The sequence below is a fragment of the Propithecus coquereli genome, unplaced genomic scaffold, assembly GCF_000956105.1.
Source record: "Propithecus coquereli isolate 6110/MARCELLA unplaced genomic scaffold, Pcoq_1.0 Scaffold206, whole genome shotgun sequence".
NCBI classification, from domain to species: Eukaryota; Metazoa; Chordata; class Mammalia; order Primates; family Indriidae; genus Propithecus; species Propithecus coquereli.
Window position 1 is genome coordinate 1366135 of NW_012145634.1, and position 17234 is coordinate 1383368.

Genomic DNA, 17234 nt, shown 5'->3' on the forward strand with positions numbered 1-17234 from the left:
CATTCTCAGCACATGGCAAGCCCTCAGATTATACAAGCTGCTGTTATTTATTGTTGTTGTTTATATTACCATTATTATTACCATTATTACCACCACCATCACCAAAAGGGGTTTGTGTTCCATCAAAACGAGATTAAAAAGCTCTTTGAAAAAACAGGGGTGGTGAGATTATGGGTCATTCTTCTTTTCATCGCCACAGTTTCTATGCTGAATAAGAAGCAGCAAATGAATTTATCACTTATTTTAAAGAAACCCATTTACCAAAGACAGTCTGAATCCATTTATGCCCTGAGGGTTGAGGTGCCTTAGGGAGCATTTGGAGCCCTCTTACCTCCAGCTGCCTTCTCTGTGTGGCTGCAGATGACGAGAGTGACTCAGATGCCGAGGAGGAGCAGACCACGGTGAGAACTGTTTCCTTTCGGAGGGATGCCAGGCAGCTGCCCTGGGGCCTACTTGTTTGCAGGTGCCATCCTCCCTCGAAGCAGAAGAAAGAAGTTCAAAAGAAAGGGCTGCTGGGTGGAGAGCCTGGCATCCCAGCTAGCAGAAGCAGCCAGCCCCAGGCAGCAATGCTGAGGCCCTGGCCGGCAGGGAGAGGGAAGGGGGAGATTTATGTGACCAACACTCATGGGCTCCGCTCTTTCCTTTGTCCAGAAACGCCGGCGACCCACGCTAGGGGTGCAGTTGGATGACAAGCGTAAGGAGATGCTGAAGAGGCACCCGCTGTCCGTCATGTTCGACCTGAAGTGCAAAGGTCTGGTTGCTCTCACCTTGATCTGAGGGATTGTAGCACCTAAGAGTTCTGCCAGCTGCAGGTGCAGAGAGTCCATCCCGCCACAGCCGCTTGCCCAAGAAACAATTCCCATTTCATATTTCTCTGTTTCTCCTCCTTATTTTGCTTGGAGTTTGTTTCTTTTGTTTTATTTTATTTTATTTTTGGAGACAGAGTCTCGCTCTTTTACCCGGGCTAAAGTACCGTGGCGTTAGCCTAGCTCACAGCAACCTCAAACTCCTGGGCTTAAGTGATCCTCCTGCCTCAGCCTCCTGAGTAGCTGGGACTACAGGCATGTGCCACCATGCCTGGCTAATTTTTTTCTATATATTTTTAGTTGTCCAGCTCATTTCTTTCTATTTTTAGTAGAGACGGGGTCTCGCTCTTGCTCAGGCTGGTCTCGAAATCCTGACCTTGAGCGATCCTCCCGCCTCAGCCTCCTAGAGTGCTAGGATTACAGGCGTGAGCCACCACGCCTGGCCCCCTGACCTAGATTAGACTGGGATTATGGAATTGGGGGTAGAGAAGCAGAGATGTGGTGGTCATCATCACGTCACTTCAGGGGTACGTGACATCACTATGTCTTGTCACTGATGATGTTGACCATGATCTCTTGGCTCCCTTTCCATATTATATTTGTTAGAAGCAGAGTCACTAAGTCCAGCTAATGCTCAAGGGCAGCAAAATTAAGCCCCACCTCTTGGTGGGAAGAGTAGCAAAGAATTTGTAGACACTCTCTTTGCTTTTATTGCTCAACATTATGTTGCCATCGATTTTTTTGTTTTTGTAGTAAAAGATTATAAAAGCCTCTTTTCAGTTTCTTTTCTGTGATACCATTGACTCTGCTCTGAGTGTCTGACTCATCGTTATCTCTTCTTTTCTTCCTCCCTCTCCAGATGACAGTGTGCTTCACCTGACTTTCTACTACCTCATGAATCTCAACATCATGACAGTAAAAGCCAAAGTGACAACTGCCACGGAGCTGATCACCCCCATCAGTGCAGGGTACTGGGCAGGTGCCGTGGGCAGTGGGGCGCAGGAGCGAGAAGTGATGAGAGCCTTGGTGCAGGGCTGCTCTGGGTTCTTCCCTCCAGCTCTCAGGGAGTTCACAGCAATGTTGACTTCTCTTGTTGTGTCTGGACAGACCAGAGAGGTGCTAAGACATCGCTGATATTTAGAAAGCACTCTCTGACTGTAATTTGTGAAGTCCTCTTACTGTACAGCAGATAAAAGTGTGACGACAGGACATTTGCAAATTGAGTAGGTGGGGTAGAGCACCAGCTTTTTGACAACCAGTGGGAAGTATATGAGTGGCAAATGAGAGTTGACAGACATCATCAGGTTAACAAATTTAGGCCCCTCTTTTCCTTTTCTCTTTCTATCCCAAGATGCTGGGATTTTTGCTCCCCAGCTCAGCTCAAGCCAAGTTGTCTTACTGGGCAGTGGGAGGAAGACTGTGGTGGATCCCTGTGGAAGTTTTGAGGAGGGTGACCAGAGGCATAGTAATGACAGCCATAGCATCCCCAGGAAGTCCCTGACCATGCCAGTAGTGTTGTGCAGCTACAGATGGGAAGAAGGGAGGACCAGGAGGGCCTTGGGGTGAAATAGCCTCCACTTACAAGACCACTGCCCTGGCCTGGCACTCCTGGCCCTGCCCTACCCTGGTCCCACTGTCAGCTATAGAGGGATCACTGAGGGAGCCAGGTACAGTGGTGCACACCTGTGGTCCCAGCAACTCGGAAGGCTGAGGATCACTTGAGCCCAGGAGTTTGAGTTCGAGTCCAGCCTGGGCAAAATAGCAAGTCCCCATCTCAAAAACAAAAAATGAAAGGTCACTGAGGCTTAGGGAGGCACAGGTCTGGTGCCTGGTGGAGCAGGACTCTTCCTACCCCTTCCTCTTCTGCCTGATGGTGGGGTGTCTCCTGGGTTTTAGACCCTGCACTTAAGAGTCCATATCCCCTTCAGGCCACAGCAGCCTCTGTCACTGTGCTTAAGGGGGTTGTTGGACTCCGCAGGGCCACTATAGATGAAATTGACCCTGTTCTCACCTGGGCCCAGCAGAGGGAGCCCAGGGCTGGCTTCTTCTGAGTGCCACTGCTCGGCCGTGGCTCCCAGGATCATGGTGGAGCTCCTTGTCTCATGCCTTCTGCTTCTCAGATGCACTCTGAGAAACGCTAGGCTACATGCTAGGCTGCAGGCGCGCTTTGTTGCAAGCTCAACTCCAGCTCCTCACTCAGCTGTGTTCCTGGCCTCACAATCGGTTTCCTCACCCTGTCCTTGTTAACTGTAATATTCCCTCCCAGGGTGCTCGTGAAGAGTCAGGTCAAGCGCTTAGCATAGATGAGGCACTTGGTAAATGACAGCTGATTTATGGTTATCAACTCTTTTAACTTGCACAACAGCTCTCAGGTGAGTTAACTGAGGCTCTGGACCATTAAGGGGCTGCCTCAAGGTCACAGGTAGTGAGCAGAGAGTCACTACTGACATAATTCAGTCATCCAGGCCTGTGTACCATTGTACTATACTGCTATTTTGGCTAGGTGAGCCCTGGCCCCTAAACAGAAAGGAAACATAGAAAGAAATGCCACTGTGAAACTAGGATTAGATTATTAAGGCCTTCAGGTGTTGTCTAGCTTATCCTCCTATTTTGCAGATGGAGAAACTGAGGTGTGGGGACATGTGACCAGTACTGAAGCCTTGGACGTAGAGCCTGAGTCTCTAGACTCCCAGCCCAGAGGCCTTTGCTCAAATGCAGGCTGCCTTTGGCCCCAGGGAGACACAAGCCTGTGATACGGTTTTACTGATTTATCTACTGAAACATAGGGATATGTTATCATACCAATTCCTTGATACCAGATGATATCCAGTCAGTGTTCAAATTTCCCTGATTTTCTCATAGATCTTTTGAGGAGTTTTGCTTTGTTTTTATAGTTTGTGTTCTGAATCTGGATCACTGTAAGGCCCGTGCATTCATTGCAAATGAGGAAAAGCTTCTCTTGAGTGTCTTTTCACCTGAATGTCCTACCATCTTTTTTTTTTTTTGAGACAGAGTCTCACTCTGTTGCCCGGGCTAGAGTGCCGTGACATCAGCCTAGCTCACTCTAACCTCAAACTCCTAGGCTCAAGCAGTCCTCCTGCCTCAGCCTCCCGAGTAGCTGGGACTACAGGTGCTCGCCATGGGACGCTTGCCTAATTTTTCTATTTTTAGTAGAGATGAGGTTTCACTCTTGCTTAGGCTGGTCTCGAACTCCTGAGCTGAAGCAGTCCTCCCATCTCAGCCTCCCAGAGTGCTAGGATTATAGGCGTGAGCCACTGCACCTGGCCTATGTCTATTGTTGGCACCAAATTCAGTTGTCCTGAGCCACTCGTTGCAGATATAAATTTTGTCAAGAAGGTTTGATTCTCTTCTATTAGGTCTTGTCAATTAAAAACCTTTATCATGTGCAATTTTAGCTGTTCTGTTTTATTTTGGTTGATTCAGTCTGTTAATAATAGTCACTAAACACTGGCTAAAAGACTGAAAAGTTTTATCTACTTTTGAGTCAAGTCTCCATGTGGGCAGGGAGACTTGGTGAGACAGAGAATAGAGAATAGGGACAAGCTGGAAGCTGTCACCGTCCTGCTGTTAAGTTACGGAAGGCATGCTGGGGCCAGATTGCAGGATCAGCATGTCCTGCCCGGGTTGCTCCTGATGCTGTCCTGGAAAGATGAAGGAGAACCCCCTGGTGGTTCAGGGAAAGAACCACCTTGTCATCCTTTGTGATAAAATTACTGCGTTATCCCCCCATATCACCTCATCTCTGCTTGTCATGTTTAATTACAGACTGTGCCCTAACCATCCCAGGTGGGTGGCAGTAGTGTCGCTGTCTCTCTCCACTTATAGCTCTGGGTCACCTTGTCTCCAGTGCATGTGGTAATATCTTTTTCTGGAAATATAAAGGGGCCTTTTTTTGTGTGATTAGCATGAGATTTGCTCAAAGTGAGATAGACACAGCACCAAAGCTGCACACTTGTTCTCTCTGGGGCAGAAAGGAAGCTGTTCTGCTTCTGTGAAAATTGTATTATTTCTATTGCTGGTGTTGTGGGGCTTTGCTCCCCTGAGGTAAGGCCCTGGCCACCATATAAATACCATCTTGAAGGGATAGGTTTTAAAAAAATTAGTGGTTAAGGGTACTACTCTCTTTGATCAGACAGAACAAACCCATCTCCAGCACTTACTAGCAATGTGATCTTGGACAAGCCGTATCTTTCAAAGCCTTGAGTTTCTCCTCTGTAAAGTGGAAATGATAAACCCTCCCTCATAGGGTTGTGAGGATCTGAGACCTCAAACATGTAAAGGGTCTGGCCCACAGGAATCTTCAGTTAATGGTGGCATTGGTCATCAGTGAGAGGTGGCATTACCACCCCCAAATGCCCAAGTCTACCTTGAGGCAAGACATTCGTCAAATTCTTACAGCAGTCTCTTCTCCCTTTTCCAGGGACTTGCTGTCTCCTGACTCAGTCCTGAGCTGCTTGTTTCCTGGGGATCATGGGAAGAAAACTCCGAATCCAGCCAATCAGTATCAGTTTGATAAAGTCGGGTGAGTCAGCAGTGTTTCCTCTCTCAGCCTCCCTACTGCGGAGTTTCTCTGGTGGCTCAGGCCCAATGCTGGAGATCTGTCAGGGCCAAGGGACAGGGAGGACTGCAGGGCGGAGGGAATGCTTGCTTTTTCTTGCCTACAAGGCAAAGAGAGGTCCTGGAAGGGTGGAAAAGGGTAGAAGGATCAAAACTTGGGGAACATGATAAGAACTTATGATACAATAAAAATGTTTAATGTTGTAATTCTCTGAGGATTAAGGTTTTAAAAAATATTTTATGGATTAGTAGAATGATGAAGAGATCAATACACTGCCTTTATATTTGAGATTTGCTTATGGGTTGAAGGCTGCAAGGAGAAAAGGGGGAAACCGAACGTGGGCGAGATGAAATTCACAACAGGGAACTGATGAAGTTCAGGGGCTTTGTTGGCAACCTGGCTGTGAGCACGCCTGCGCCTGAGGCCTGTTTATGGGGCATGGAGGATGGGAGGGGGACTGTCTCCTGAGAAATAATTAGAAAATAATTTATTTTAGAAAATAAAAATTAGAAAATAATTTTTTTATTATTATTTAATAAATAATAATAGTATTTATTTATTATTATTTAATTATTGTTATTTATTCTGTCTTTTCTGTAGCATCTTGACTTTGCGAGACTATGTACTTGACCTAGGTCACCCCTATTTGTGGGTACAGAAGCTGGGTGGCCTCCACTTCCCCAAAGAGCAGCCACAGGTATGTATACTGATTTCGTTTTCTTGGCTGAAGACCCCTACCTCCTCTCCTCCTGTATAAACTCCAGGAAGACCTCGGATGGCCTTCTGGAGCTTTGAACTAGCAGAATGCTTTCCCTCGAGGTTGTGACCTGTCTTCCATCCGCTAAGGACACTAAAATGTCCAAGGCCTACAAGTGTTGTGGTACCTTTTGCCCTCTCTCTGAGCCTAGTAGCCGTCTGGACCACGGTAGCTTGGGTCCTTGTTCTGAGCACAGCACGGCCACAGGCTTTGCTGCCCTCAGTCTTGTGTACAAGGATGCCAGAAATGAGGCATGAGTACAACTCCAGGGGCCTTTTCTCAGAGCTGGCCACAGCCTCTCAACAACCCAGCAGCTGGTGGTGTTCCTGCCAGACTCAGCGTCTGGCCTGTCACAGCAGATAAACTCTGCCATTTCTAAAAGGTGCTCTCCTTGAGATATGGACAGTCCAGGCTGCCTCAGGCAGGCAGATCGCAGGAGAGACGTGGTGCCTGCAGGAAGGGAGGGGAGCACTGAGCTGTGTGCCTCTCGTTTGCATTCACAGCACACGGTGATCGCTGACCACTCGCTGAGCGCCAGCCACATGGAGACCACCATGAAACTGCTGAAGACCAGGGTGCAGTCCCGCCTGGCCCTCCACAAGCAGTTTGCGTCCCTGGGTAAGCTGATGCTGGGGGCTTAAGAGTCACTCAGACAACACAGGGACAAAAATGACTTAGCCTTTCGCTTAGAAGTCTTGAATCTTGACAACAAATCAAAGAGCCCTGGATTCCTGGCTTTACTGAGCGGGGATGTTCACAGGGCCACTGGGGAGAGCTAAGGCCCATCCAAGCTGAGGTCTTAGCTCCCCTCAGAGCCATCAGGGCTGTCATCCTTTACTCATTCAGTAAATACTTGTCAAGTGCTTATCATGTTCAAGGCACTTGCAGGCTGTGTGGGGCGGCGGGGTTGGCAGTGGGAGGGTCGAGATCCTTCTGATCTGAAAGAGTCATTGTCAGGAAAGGCATTGGGTTACCAGGACCCACCTGGAAAGTGCAGTTCTTGGGCTCCATGTGCATGCCGATCTCTCCAGGGCAGCGTTGCTTGTCCCTTGGGCCCTGCTTCCCGTCAGCATTGCTGAGTTTGTTTTGTCCCAATGTTGGATGGTTGTCATCCCGGACAGCATTTACTGCGTTGGCATATTTGCCTATTGAAACGCCAGCAGAAATTTACCCTGGAGCAGTTCTCCAGCTCTTTTCCCTTAGAGGAACTGACACAGAACACTTCAGTCATTTCCTCCATCAAGGTCAGCTATGAAAACACAGCCCTCTTGGCTATTTGATCTAATTAACAGTCGCTGCTGCAAAGGCACCGTCACTGGTTCTGGCTGCAGGGGGTTTTGTTTGGCTCGCCATCATTCACATTAAGGATAAAGCACCGTAAATGCTGCTGCCGGGTCTGGCCCCAGGTGCATAGCACTGGGTGAAGGTCAGGTTGGTATGCCTGCATTCCTGGCATGTGTTGACCTGGGTACCTCTTGAGTACCAGGTGTACCTGGACAGCTGGCAGGGCCATCTGAACCCTCCAGAGAGCCCCAGGAGGATGCTAGTTACCCAGCTGTGGCACCTGATTTCTACCTGTTACACCACCTGTCCTGCTCTCTTTTAGAACATGGCATTGTGCCTGTTACCAGTGATTGCCAGTACCTCTTCCCTGCCAAGGTTGTCTCTCGCCTGGTGAAGTGGGTGACAATTGCCCATGAGGATTACATGGTAGGTGAAGGAGTGACAGGTTACCCTTGCTATCCTGGGGACTACAGAACCATGTTGCCCTTCGGCTCCTGCCCCCTCACTGGAACAACAGGGAATTTAATTAGAGGAGCCAGCAGTTCATTTGTCTGTGGTGTGTCTGTTCTAGGAGCTACATTTTACCAAAGACATTGTGGAGGTGGGATTGGCTGGGGACACCAATCTCTACTACATGGCTCTCGTCGAAAGGGGCACAGGTAATTGCTCTGCTGATCACAGAGGTTCTAGGCCAAGGGAGCCACCAAGAATCAAACACTCCTGGGGCTGCCCAAAGGAAGCGAAAGATCCTGGAATCCTGCTGCGGGGACCTAGCAAATATACATGCTTTCCCTCACTTAATCTTCACAAGAGTCCTGTGGGTGGTAATACCATTCCCATTGCACAGGTGAGGAAATTCTGCCTAGTCACACACCCAATATGACCTCTGAGCCTGAGCTCTTCTCCCTTTGCTTACGACCCTCTAGTATCAGACATCTGTTCTTCCCGCTGTTCACAGAAGGGCTGAGGTGTCACTCTTGGGCTGTAAAGGGCAGGGTTGCAGGGCCTCTTTCCCTCTTCTGCAGTCCCTGCACTCGCTTTCGAGGCATCAACAGCTCTGATTCCTCACACCTCTTACAGCATCTGATTCTGCCAGGGCTCTCTGCTGGAGCCCCACAAATGCTGCATCTGGGCTGCTGTGCTGTTGTCCAACCCAAGCCTGGCACTGCCCATAAGATCTGACCGCCCAAGGCTTGGTGTCAAGACAAGGAAGTTGTCTATAGTTCTAAGACAGTTCAAGAAATGTAAGGAAAGGTTGAAGTCTTTGATATCAGAGTTTCTGTCTTCTCTACCCTACTTTCTTCCCTTCTCTCTTTTTTGTATTGTCTTTTTTTTGTAATATTCTGAAAAAATTGAATATTTCAGATACAGTTGAGGCCTTCTGATCCTAGTTCATTCCCTCCCTCCTAATAGATGACCACTATTTACATTTTGTACATTTGTTTTCTATCTACTCTCCCTGATCTTTCTTTTATTTTTTAGAGACAGGATCTTAGTCTGTCACCCATGCCAGAGTGCAGTGGTGTGATCATAGCTCACTATAGCCTCGAACTCCTGAGCTCAAGAGATCCTCCTGCCTCAGTCTCCCGAGTAGCTAGGACTACAGGATGTACCACCATGCCTGGCTAATTTAAAAAATTTTTTTTTTGTAGAGACAAGGTCCTACTACGTTGCTCAGGCTAGTCTCAAACTCCTGGGCTCAAGCAATCCTCCCACCTCAGCCTCCCAAAGTGCTGGGATTTCAGGCATGAGCCACTGTGCCCAGCTAATTTAGCATAATTCTTAAGAACCCTAGGATTTTCACTTATTTTTTTTTTTCTTTTTGTGTTTCCACCCCATTAACAGGACCCTAGGGTTTTCAGAATGGTGAATGAGCATTGACTTCAACTTAAAGTCACCAGCTGCATCAGCCCTAACGACAGTTAGCCTGTCCTTTGAAGGTTTGAAGCATTGACTTCTCTCTAGCTGAGAAAGTCCTTGATAGCATTTTCTTCCAGTAGAAGAAGGCTATTCTGTCTACATTGAAAATCTGTTGTTTAGTGCAGCCACTTTCATCAGTGATCTTAGCTAGAACATATGGATAACTTGCTGCAGCTTCTCCAGCAGAACTTACTACTTCACCTTGCACTTCAGTGTTATGGAGATGGTAGCTGGGCATGGTGGCTCATGCCTGGAATCCTAGCACTCTGGGAGGCTGAGCCGGAAAGATCGCTTGAGGTCAGGAGTTGAAGACCAGCCTGAGCAAGAGCGAGACCCCATCTCTACTAAAAATAGAAAAAAATTAGCCGGCCATGGGGGTGCACACCTGTAGTCCTAGCTACTCAAGAGGCTGAGGCAGGAAGATCGCTTGAGCCCAGGCGTTTGAAGTTGTAGTGAGCTAGGATGATGCCACTGCACTCTAGCCAGGGTGAGAGAGCCAGCCTCTGTCTCAAAAAAAAAAAAAAAAAAATTTCTGTAGTGTAGATTAAAAACAAAAAATCGGTAGGAAAAAAAAAAATTAGTGAACAGAGATAAATCTAGAAATATATGCAGACTATCACAACAGAAGCAATATAACAGAGATAGATATCATTATTTTAAAAAATATTGTTCTGACTGTCAGGGAGGAATTGCCTAAGCCTGTACTCTCCTGTCCTCTGTTATTTGAATGACTGGTGGATCAGAAAGTCAAAGTTTCCCCCTGTAAATAACTAAAAAGCAATGACATACTTAGCCCATTGGAGGAGAGGATAAAAGTCATCCTGTAGAAAAATGCAAACACCAGAGGAAAAATGAATATGTTGAAAAATACAAATATTTCATTTAATGATTACAAACACCACTTTGACATCAGACAGTTCTGGTTGAATTCATCACTGCTGCTTTGTAGCTATTTGATGGGGGGGAGTTTCTGTCAGAGCCTGCTTCTTGATACATAAAACGGGAATGATGATAATAGTACCTATCTCAGAATCATTGTTAGGATGAAATAAAATGTGTCTAAAGGGTTTAGCACAGTGCCTGGAACACAGTAAGTGCTCAAAAAATGTTAGCTATTGAAAAGAATTTTATATAACAAACTACATAAAAATCAAAGGAAGAAAATATATTTGACTGATGTAATGGCTACTGTATAATGTTGAAAAAAACAGATAAGCTTTAAGTGAATAAGTGAGCAACAGCAAATATATATAACCTTTCAATCATTTTATAGCAGATCAATTTGGAAGATTTCTGTAGTGGACTGGTCACAGTAGCTCACGCCTATGATCCTAGCACTCGGGGAGGCTGAGGTGGAGAAATCCTTAACTTGCTGGCAAATAAAGAAATGACAAAGTAAATCTCTGTCAAAGTAGCACATGGACAAATCCAGGATGGACCAGACTCTGGGGAGTCCACACCTTTGTGGCAGAGTAAATAGAGCAAAGTCCTTGGAGGGGCCAGAGTTATGGGACCTCACATTCTGCAACCTGTCAATTCCACTTCAGAGATTCTAGAACAGTGAGGACCAGAATGTACTCTGCGGCACTCAGATTAATAGGAGACACCTGAGCCGGCTTTGGATCCAGTGGGGAGGCTGCCGTGGCTGGCAAGCTGGGTCTCAGAACCGATTTGTCCTCTCTCCTCTCTTCCCAGCCAAACTCCAGGCCGCCGTGGTGTTGAACCCCGGTTACTCCTCCATTCCACCCATTTTCCGGCTCTGTCTGAACTGGAAAGGGGAGAAAACCAACAGCAACGATGACAACATTCGGGTAAGGCCCTGTTGGGGGTGACAGGAGGAGCAGGGAGAGTCCCCTGGGGGAGGTGGGCAGAGGCAGAACCTGCCGCAGCTGGGGGCCTGGGCACTGCCTTAATTCCCGGAACAGAGGGGCTTGCCAGCATTTGCAGAATTTGCTGGAGCCTGCATGGTGTAGCTGAGGAAAGAGCCTAGCCCCATCTTGCCCTACCTCCCACCTCCCACCCTCCCCATTTATAAAATGTGGAGAAATACTTGCCTTGAAAAGTTATTGTCTTGAGCTTATGTGAAGATGTGAATAACCTCAGAAGCATTATAGAAGCACTAGAACAAGATGATGATGAGATCACTGCGGCTGTTAATTATTACACTTGCTGATTTGATTCAGTAGCAGTCTTATGGCCATGAACATGTTTAACAAACATCTGACTTGCGTCTTATCTTGAGACTCCGTCTCTACACACCTCCATCTTCCTGGCTGTGGGCGTATGAGGCAGGGAGGGTTAAGGGTCAGAATCAGGAAGACCCCATTGTCTTGAGGAGAGGAGGCCTCAGGACAAGCCAGTCTGGCTTGATCTGGTGGCCCGGCTCCTGCTGCGGACTGAAGCCTGGCCAGTGTGGTCACCCCCACACAGGAGGGCGGTGCTGAGCTCCTGGCTTCGCACCCACACAGGCCATGGAGAGCGAAGTGAACGTGTGCTACAAGGAGCTGTGTGGCCCCCGGCCCAGCCACCAGCTCTTAACCAACCAGCTGCAGCGGCTGTGCGTGCTCTTGGATGTCTACCTGGAGACTGAGAGCCATGACGACAGTGTGGAGGGGCCCAAGGAATTTCCCCAGGAGAAGATGTGTCTGCGGCTTTTTAGGTGAGGGGAGAGCCGGGGCTTTGGTGACATCTCATGGGGACGTGGGGCAGAGAGCAGAGACAATTTCTTGGAGAGAGCTTGTTCTCTCCTTCCTGAAGCTTCCCCTGCAGCCCACCCCCCCATCATCCTGGCCTTCCTATTCTTCATGAACACCTCCTGAAGGTGAGCCACCCGACCACATAAACAGCACTAGGCCATGAACCGAGAGGATTTGGCTTAACTTTATTTTCTATACTTTCTGTGGAAAGCAATAGGGTTTGTTTGCTTTTTACTGTCCAGATCAGCTTTTTAAACTGTATGCATCCTCACCATTCCCCAGGGAGTCTGCTGTAGTCTTTCTGGGCACTGCCCTCTCAGTGAGAATCAAAGCTTTGGGCGGTCAGGCGTCACAGAAGGAACTGGGTTTCAAGAAAGACAAACACGAGTGCAGATCTCTGCTTTGCTGTTCACCAGCTTGGAGATCTTGGAAGAGCTACTTCCGCTCAGCTCTGAGCACATTTCCTCGAGGCCGAAGTGGCGGAAGTAATACCTTCTAGCTCACGATGAATCAGAGATAATTCATGTAAAGCTTCCTGGCATGAGACTGGGGCTCAGAAAATCCCAGTAGGTGCTGACAGCTTGGTACTTAGAGTGTCTGGGCTCATGGCATTTCTAGCTTTTTCCTTCTCTTTGATTTTGTGTCCTTTCTTTCCCTTTCATACCTTAACTCATGTTCTTTAAGAGTCAGTTTGAAAACCCCAGAGCCCGCTGTCCAGGCATGCTTTCCCTTCTGGGCAAGGTTGGGGAGGGGCAGTGTTTGGGAAGGAGGAAGGGCTGTGATCTGTTTCTAATGGGGAAGTTCCCTCGTGTTCCCTGTCAGTCTGAACGGTGCCTTACCTTCCCCTCACCTTGTTCTCTGACAGCCAGTTCCAGCCCCTGGAAGCAGTCCCAGCATTCTCCCGCCTCGTCTGGCACTTCTACTGGCCTGGTTCATTGTGTTGTCTCATAATAACCAGCTCCAGCCCCCGAGTGGCAGCTGGGAGGCGGAGCTGGCAGCTAGATGCTGGAGCCTTCTAGGACTTGCTGTCCCCAGTGGAGCTGTGTGAGGCCTCAGCTTTTCCCACCCGCCTGCTGCAGCACATTTCCAGAGTGGGGGCTCTCACACAGCCACTGTTTGTTTCCTCTTCTCTACTGGTTCCCAGAGGACCCATTTACTGAAGTGCTTTGTGTGTGTCCCAGGCTGTGCTCCTCTGTCGGCACTCTGCGAAGGTGCTTCTCTGGCGACTCAGGTCCAGTCAACTTGATGACTGGTGGGTGTGAGACGCGAGGCTCCTGGGCTGGGACGCAGAGTGCTAGGCTAGGCAGCAAGAGCCCTGAGGCCTGGCTTTGCCCCTGCCTGGGTACCGTGGGGCTGTGGGTTCTCCATCAGTATGGGCAGCATGCCTAGACTTGCCCAGGTGACTCTGCCCTTCTGGCATTGAGAGGCATGTGACATCACAGTTACAAGCAAAAGCTTTGGGGCTAGATAATGTTGGTTCAAATTGCAGCTCCAACTCGTGTGACTAGGTTTTGTACTTAGCCCCCTGAGCTTCGGCGTCCTTATGTGTAAAAGAACGCACCTGCCTCAGGTATTGCTGGGAGGATGAAATTAAATGAGATGGAGCATATAAATTGCCAAGCACGGTGCAAGCCGAGTAAGCTACGTGTCAATCATAAACAGACAAAAATGGGGATGGAGCCCATTTTAGCGCACATGCATTCATTGTGGAGTTGTGTGGCAGAGGTCCCTCCCTCTGTGAAGTTTTGTTTGGGGGCCCATAATTGCAACTAAAACACCTAAGGTTCGTGGGGTAACACTTTGGACAAAGGTCTTACCCTGCCCGGTCATGGCTCAGCCTTCTCGTGACAAACAGCCTTTGGTATCATATTTGTTTTTGCATTTTGGCTCTGCTACTTGCTGGCTGCGTAGTGTTGGGCATTTTACCTCCTTGAGCCTGTTTTCATCTGTAAAATCTATAAAATGATAGAAATGGCACCTAAGAGGTAGTAAGTATAGAGCACCGAGCCCTTGGCAGACACTTAGTACAGTTTCTTTTTATTCCCATCTCCTGCCTACATGGGAATCTCCCTCCAAGAAGGACTTTTAAAATTTTCTTCATTTTTTTTAAATTACAGGAATAAAACGTGTTTGTTGTTAAACATGTAAACAACAAGGAACACTCTAAAAAGTGAGGATTCCCAACCCCTGTCCCCAAAAGTGCCACTGTCAGCGAGGGCCCTTCCAATTTTGTGTTCACACATTTGCAAGCACATAAAGACATTTTTACAAAAATGGTATCACACCTCACATATTGTTCTGCAGTCTGCTCTTCTCACAGCCTTCTGTGTCCTGTAACTCTGCCTCTTTTTTGTTTTTTTTTTTTTTTTGTTCCTAACAGCCACATAGTATTCCCTTGTGTGAATGAACCGTAATTTATCAGTCTGGAAGGCATGGTATTAACTACTCTCCCTCCTCCTGTCTCTCTAGGGGTCCCAGCCGGATGAAGCCGTTCAAATATAACCATCCGCAGGGATTCTTCAGCCATCGCTGATCTCCCACCCTGCCTGTCATCTCCCCCAAGGCCCACACGTGGCTCTGATATCCTCCAAAGGCACCAGCCGATTAAAGTGTCACCTGGCTAATTGCCTTTGTCTGTGGCTCCTTGGTGGGGGTGGCTTCACAGTCTGAAAGGGCAAGAGGGAGCCACAGCGCAGTGTAAAAGCGCATTTGCAGATAGGCTTTTTCTAGGCAGGTGAGAAAAGCAGAGTGCAGGAAGATTCCAATTCTGCAGAGATGCTGCCCTGTTGTCCACATACACCTCATTTGTTTCTGCTTGGTGGCGGGGGAATCTTCATCGTCTTGGTATTTATTAGCCCAGGTCCCTGCTGTTGAGAGGTTATAGGAGAAGCCAAAGTCGGCAGAGCAACTGGCCGGGCACGGTGGCTCACGCCTGTAATCCTAGCTCTCTGGGAGGCCGAGGCGGGCGGATTGTTTGAGCTCAGGAGTTCGAAACCAGCCTGAGCAAGAGCGAGACCCCATCTCTACTAAAATTAGAAAGAAATTAATTGGACAACTAAAAATTAGAAAGAAATTAATTGGACAACTAAAAATATATAGAAAAAATTAGCCGGGCATGGTGGCACATGCCTGTAGTCCCAGCTACTCGGGAGGCTGAGGCAGGAGGATGGCTTGAGCCCAGGAGTTTGAGGTTGCTGTGAGCTAGGATGACGCCACGGCACTCTAGCCCGGGCAACACAGTGAGACTCTGTCTCAAAAAAAAAAAAAAAAAAAAAGACAAAGTCGGCAGAGCACAAAAAGCAAAAGCTCTTCTTCCTCCCTCCCCAGCACTTTTTCCACTAGTCCTGTCGTTGTCCCTGATGGCCAAATTCTCTCTTATGTTAGATGTTACAAACGTCTGACAGCGCAATGTGAACAGAAGAAAAATATAGTTGACTCTTGAACAATGCGGGGTCTAGGGCTATAAACTTCCTGCGCAGTTGAAAATCCCTGCATAACTTTTTCTTTCTTTCTTTTTTTTCTTTTTTTTTTTTTTTTAACTTTTCTCAAACTTACAAATGCTTTGGTCACATAAATTGCCTTTGCACCGCCCGAGTCAAAGCTACAAGCATGCCCATCTCCCAGACAGAGTACATTGCACCCACTAGGTGTGAATTTACCTGTCCCCTGCTCCCCCGTGTATAACTTTTGAGTCCCCCAAAACTTAACTATTAATAGCCAACTGTTGACCAGAAGCCTTATCAATAACACAGTTGATTAACACATATTTTATATGCTATATGTATTATATACTGTATGTTTATATGTAGTAAGCTGGAGAAAAAATGTTAGAAAATCATGAGTAATAAAAATATGTTTACTATTTATTAAATGGAAGTGGATATCATAAAGGCCTCCATCCTTGTCATTTTCATGCTGAGGAGGAAGAGAAGGGGCTGGTCTTGCTGTTTCAGGGGCAGCAGAGGTGAGAGAGGCAGAGGAGATGGAAGGAAAGGCAGGCACTCTCGGTGTGACTTTTATTGAAACAAATCCATGTATAAGTGGACCTGTGCAATTCAAACCCATGTTGTTCAAGGTCAACTGTACATCACAGAGTAATTCTAAGTCCGACAGGAATTTATGAAGTCTATGGGAGTAATGTGGGAGAATCATGCAGAGCTACAGGCCAATGAGACAATGGCAGAGTGAGAACAGGTGACATTTAAGGAGAATATGGTAATGACAAGTGCCTCAAAAAATATGGTTTGGTTCGGGCTCACAAAAGATTAATTTTGCTATTATGTCTATCTCTTTACTGTTCTTTCAGGTTATTAGGCCTAGAGGACTAGGGTTTACATTAGACTGAAAACCATCACAACAAAAACATTGTTATTTATACTATACCATGAAAAAGTTAACCAATGATATTAATACCTGCCAAATAAATGACTTGACACATAAAAAAAATATATGGTTTGATTCCCAAAGGATTAAGAGAAGTCTTGCGAAAATAACCCTTTAAAATGTTTGCAAAATTATTTCCTTTGTAATCCTGAAAAAGTCAAGAGGGTAGCATAGATAGTGTTCTTGGACAGTTTTGTCAAAAAAACTGTACCCTGCCCCCCACAATCAATACTCAATTCAGTCTATTCATTGTAAGAAATAAGATATAAAGATGTAAAAATATTTAACAATTATTACATAGCTGCAAGTATAATCTAAAGTTTGCTAACTCTAAGATGAAATTAATTTTAGTTTTTGTGATTGTCCTAAAATGTTTTTTCCCCCCTCCACAGTATTCTCTGATGTTGGTCCCCACTGTAAGCACATTCACTGTAAGTGGACTTTTCCTCCTTATCCTTGGATAACACAGACTTCTGGTATAAAAGCTATTCCTCCAGGCCTCTCAGCTGATCACTGAGCATCCCAGAGTTAAGCATTTTCTGAGGGAGAGCTGAGAGACTCCTAGCCCTGCCAGGGCCCTTCGTTTTACAGATGGAAACCTGAGCCCAGCAAGGAGAAGAGAATGGTGCCACTACCCTCAGCCTACATCATTGCCTTGAACTCCAGAGGTAGGTACTCTCCAGCCCCCAGAGGTCCTCTAACTTCTACCTGTATGAGATCCCCCATCCCAGGATCTGAATTCAAATGCAGATCCCCAAGCCCCACTGCAGATATCCTGACTCAGTTGACCTGAGATGGGCCGAGGAAGT

The 17234-nt window shown here is 47.2% G+C and overlaps 1 protein-coding gene across 1 annotated transcript in view; it reads left to right on the plus strand.

Annotated features, from left to right (window-relative positions):
- Positions 1-14661, plus strand: part of THOC5 (THO complex 5) — a 29919-nt gene extending 15258 nt beyond the window's left edge. The window contains exons 9-19 of the mRNA XM_012644086.1: positions 361-401; positions 652-751; positions 1666-1774; positions 5248-5349; positions 5986-6082; positions 6646-6760; positions 7749-7852; positions 7998-8085; positions 11042-11157; positions 11815-12005; positions 14512-14661. Coding sequence (XP_012499540.1) covers positions 361-401; positions 652-751; positions 1666-1774; positions 5248-5349; positions 5986-6082; positions 6646-6760; positions 7749-7852; positions 7998-8085; positions 11042-11157; positions 11815-12005; positions 14512-14575 — 1127 coding nt within the window. The 3' untranslated portion in view covers positions 14576-14661. The remainder of the gene's footprint in view (positions 1-360; positions 402-651; positions 752-1665; positions 1775-5247; positions 5350-5985; positions 6083-6645; positions 6761-7748; positions 7853-7997; positions 8086-11041; positions 11158-11814; positions 12006-14511) is intronic.
- Positions 14662-17234: the final 2573 nt, after the last annotated feature.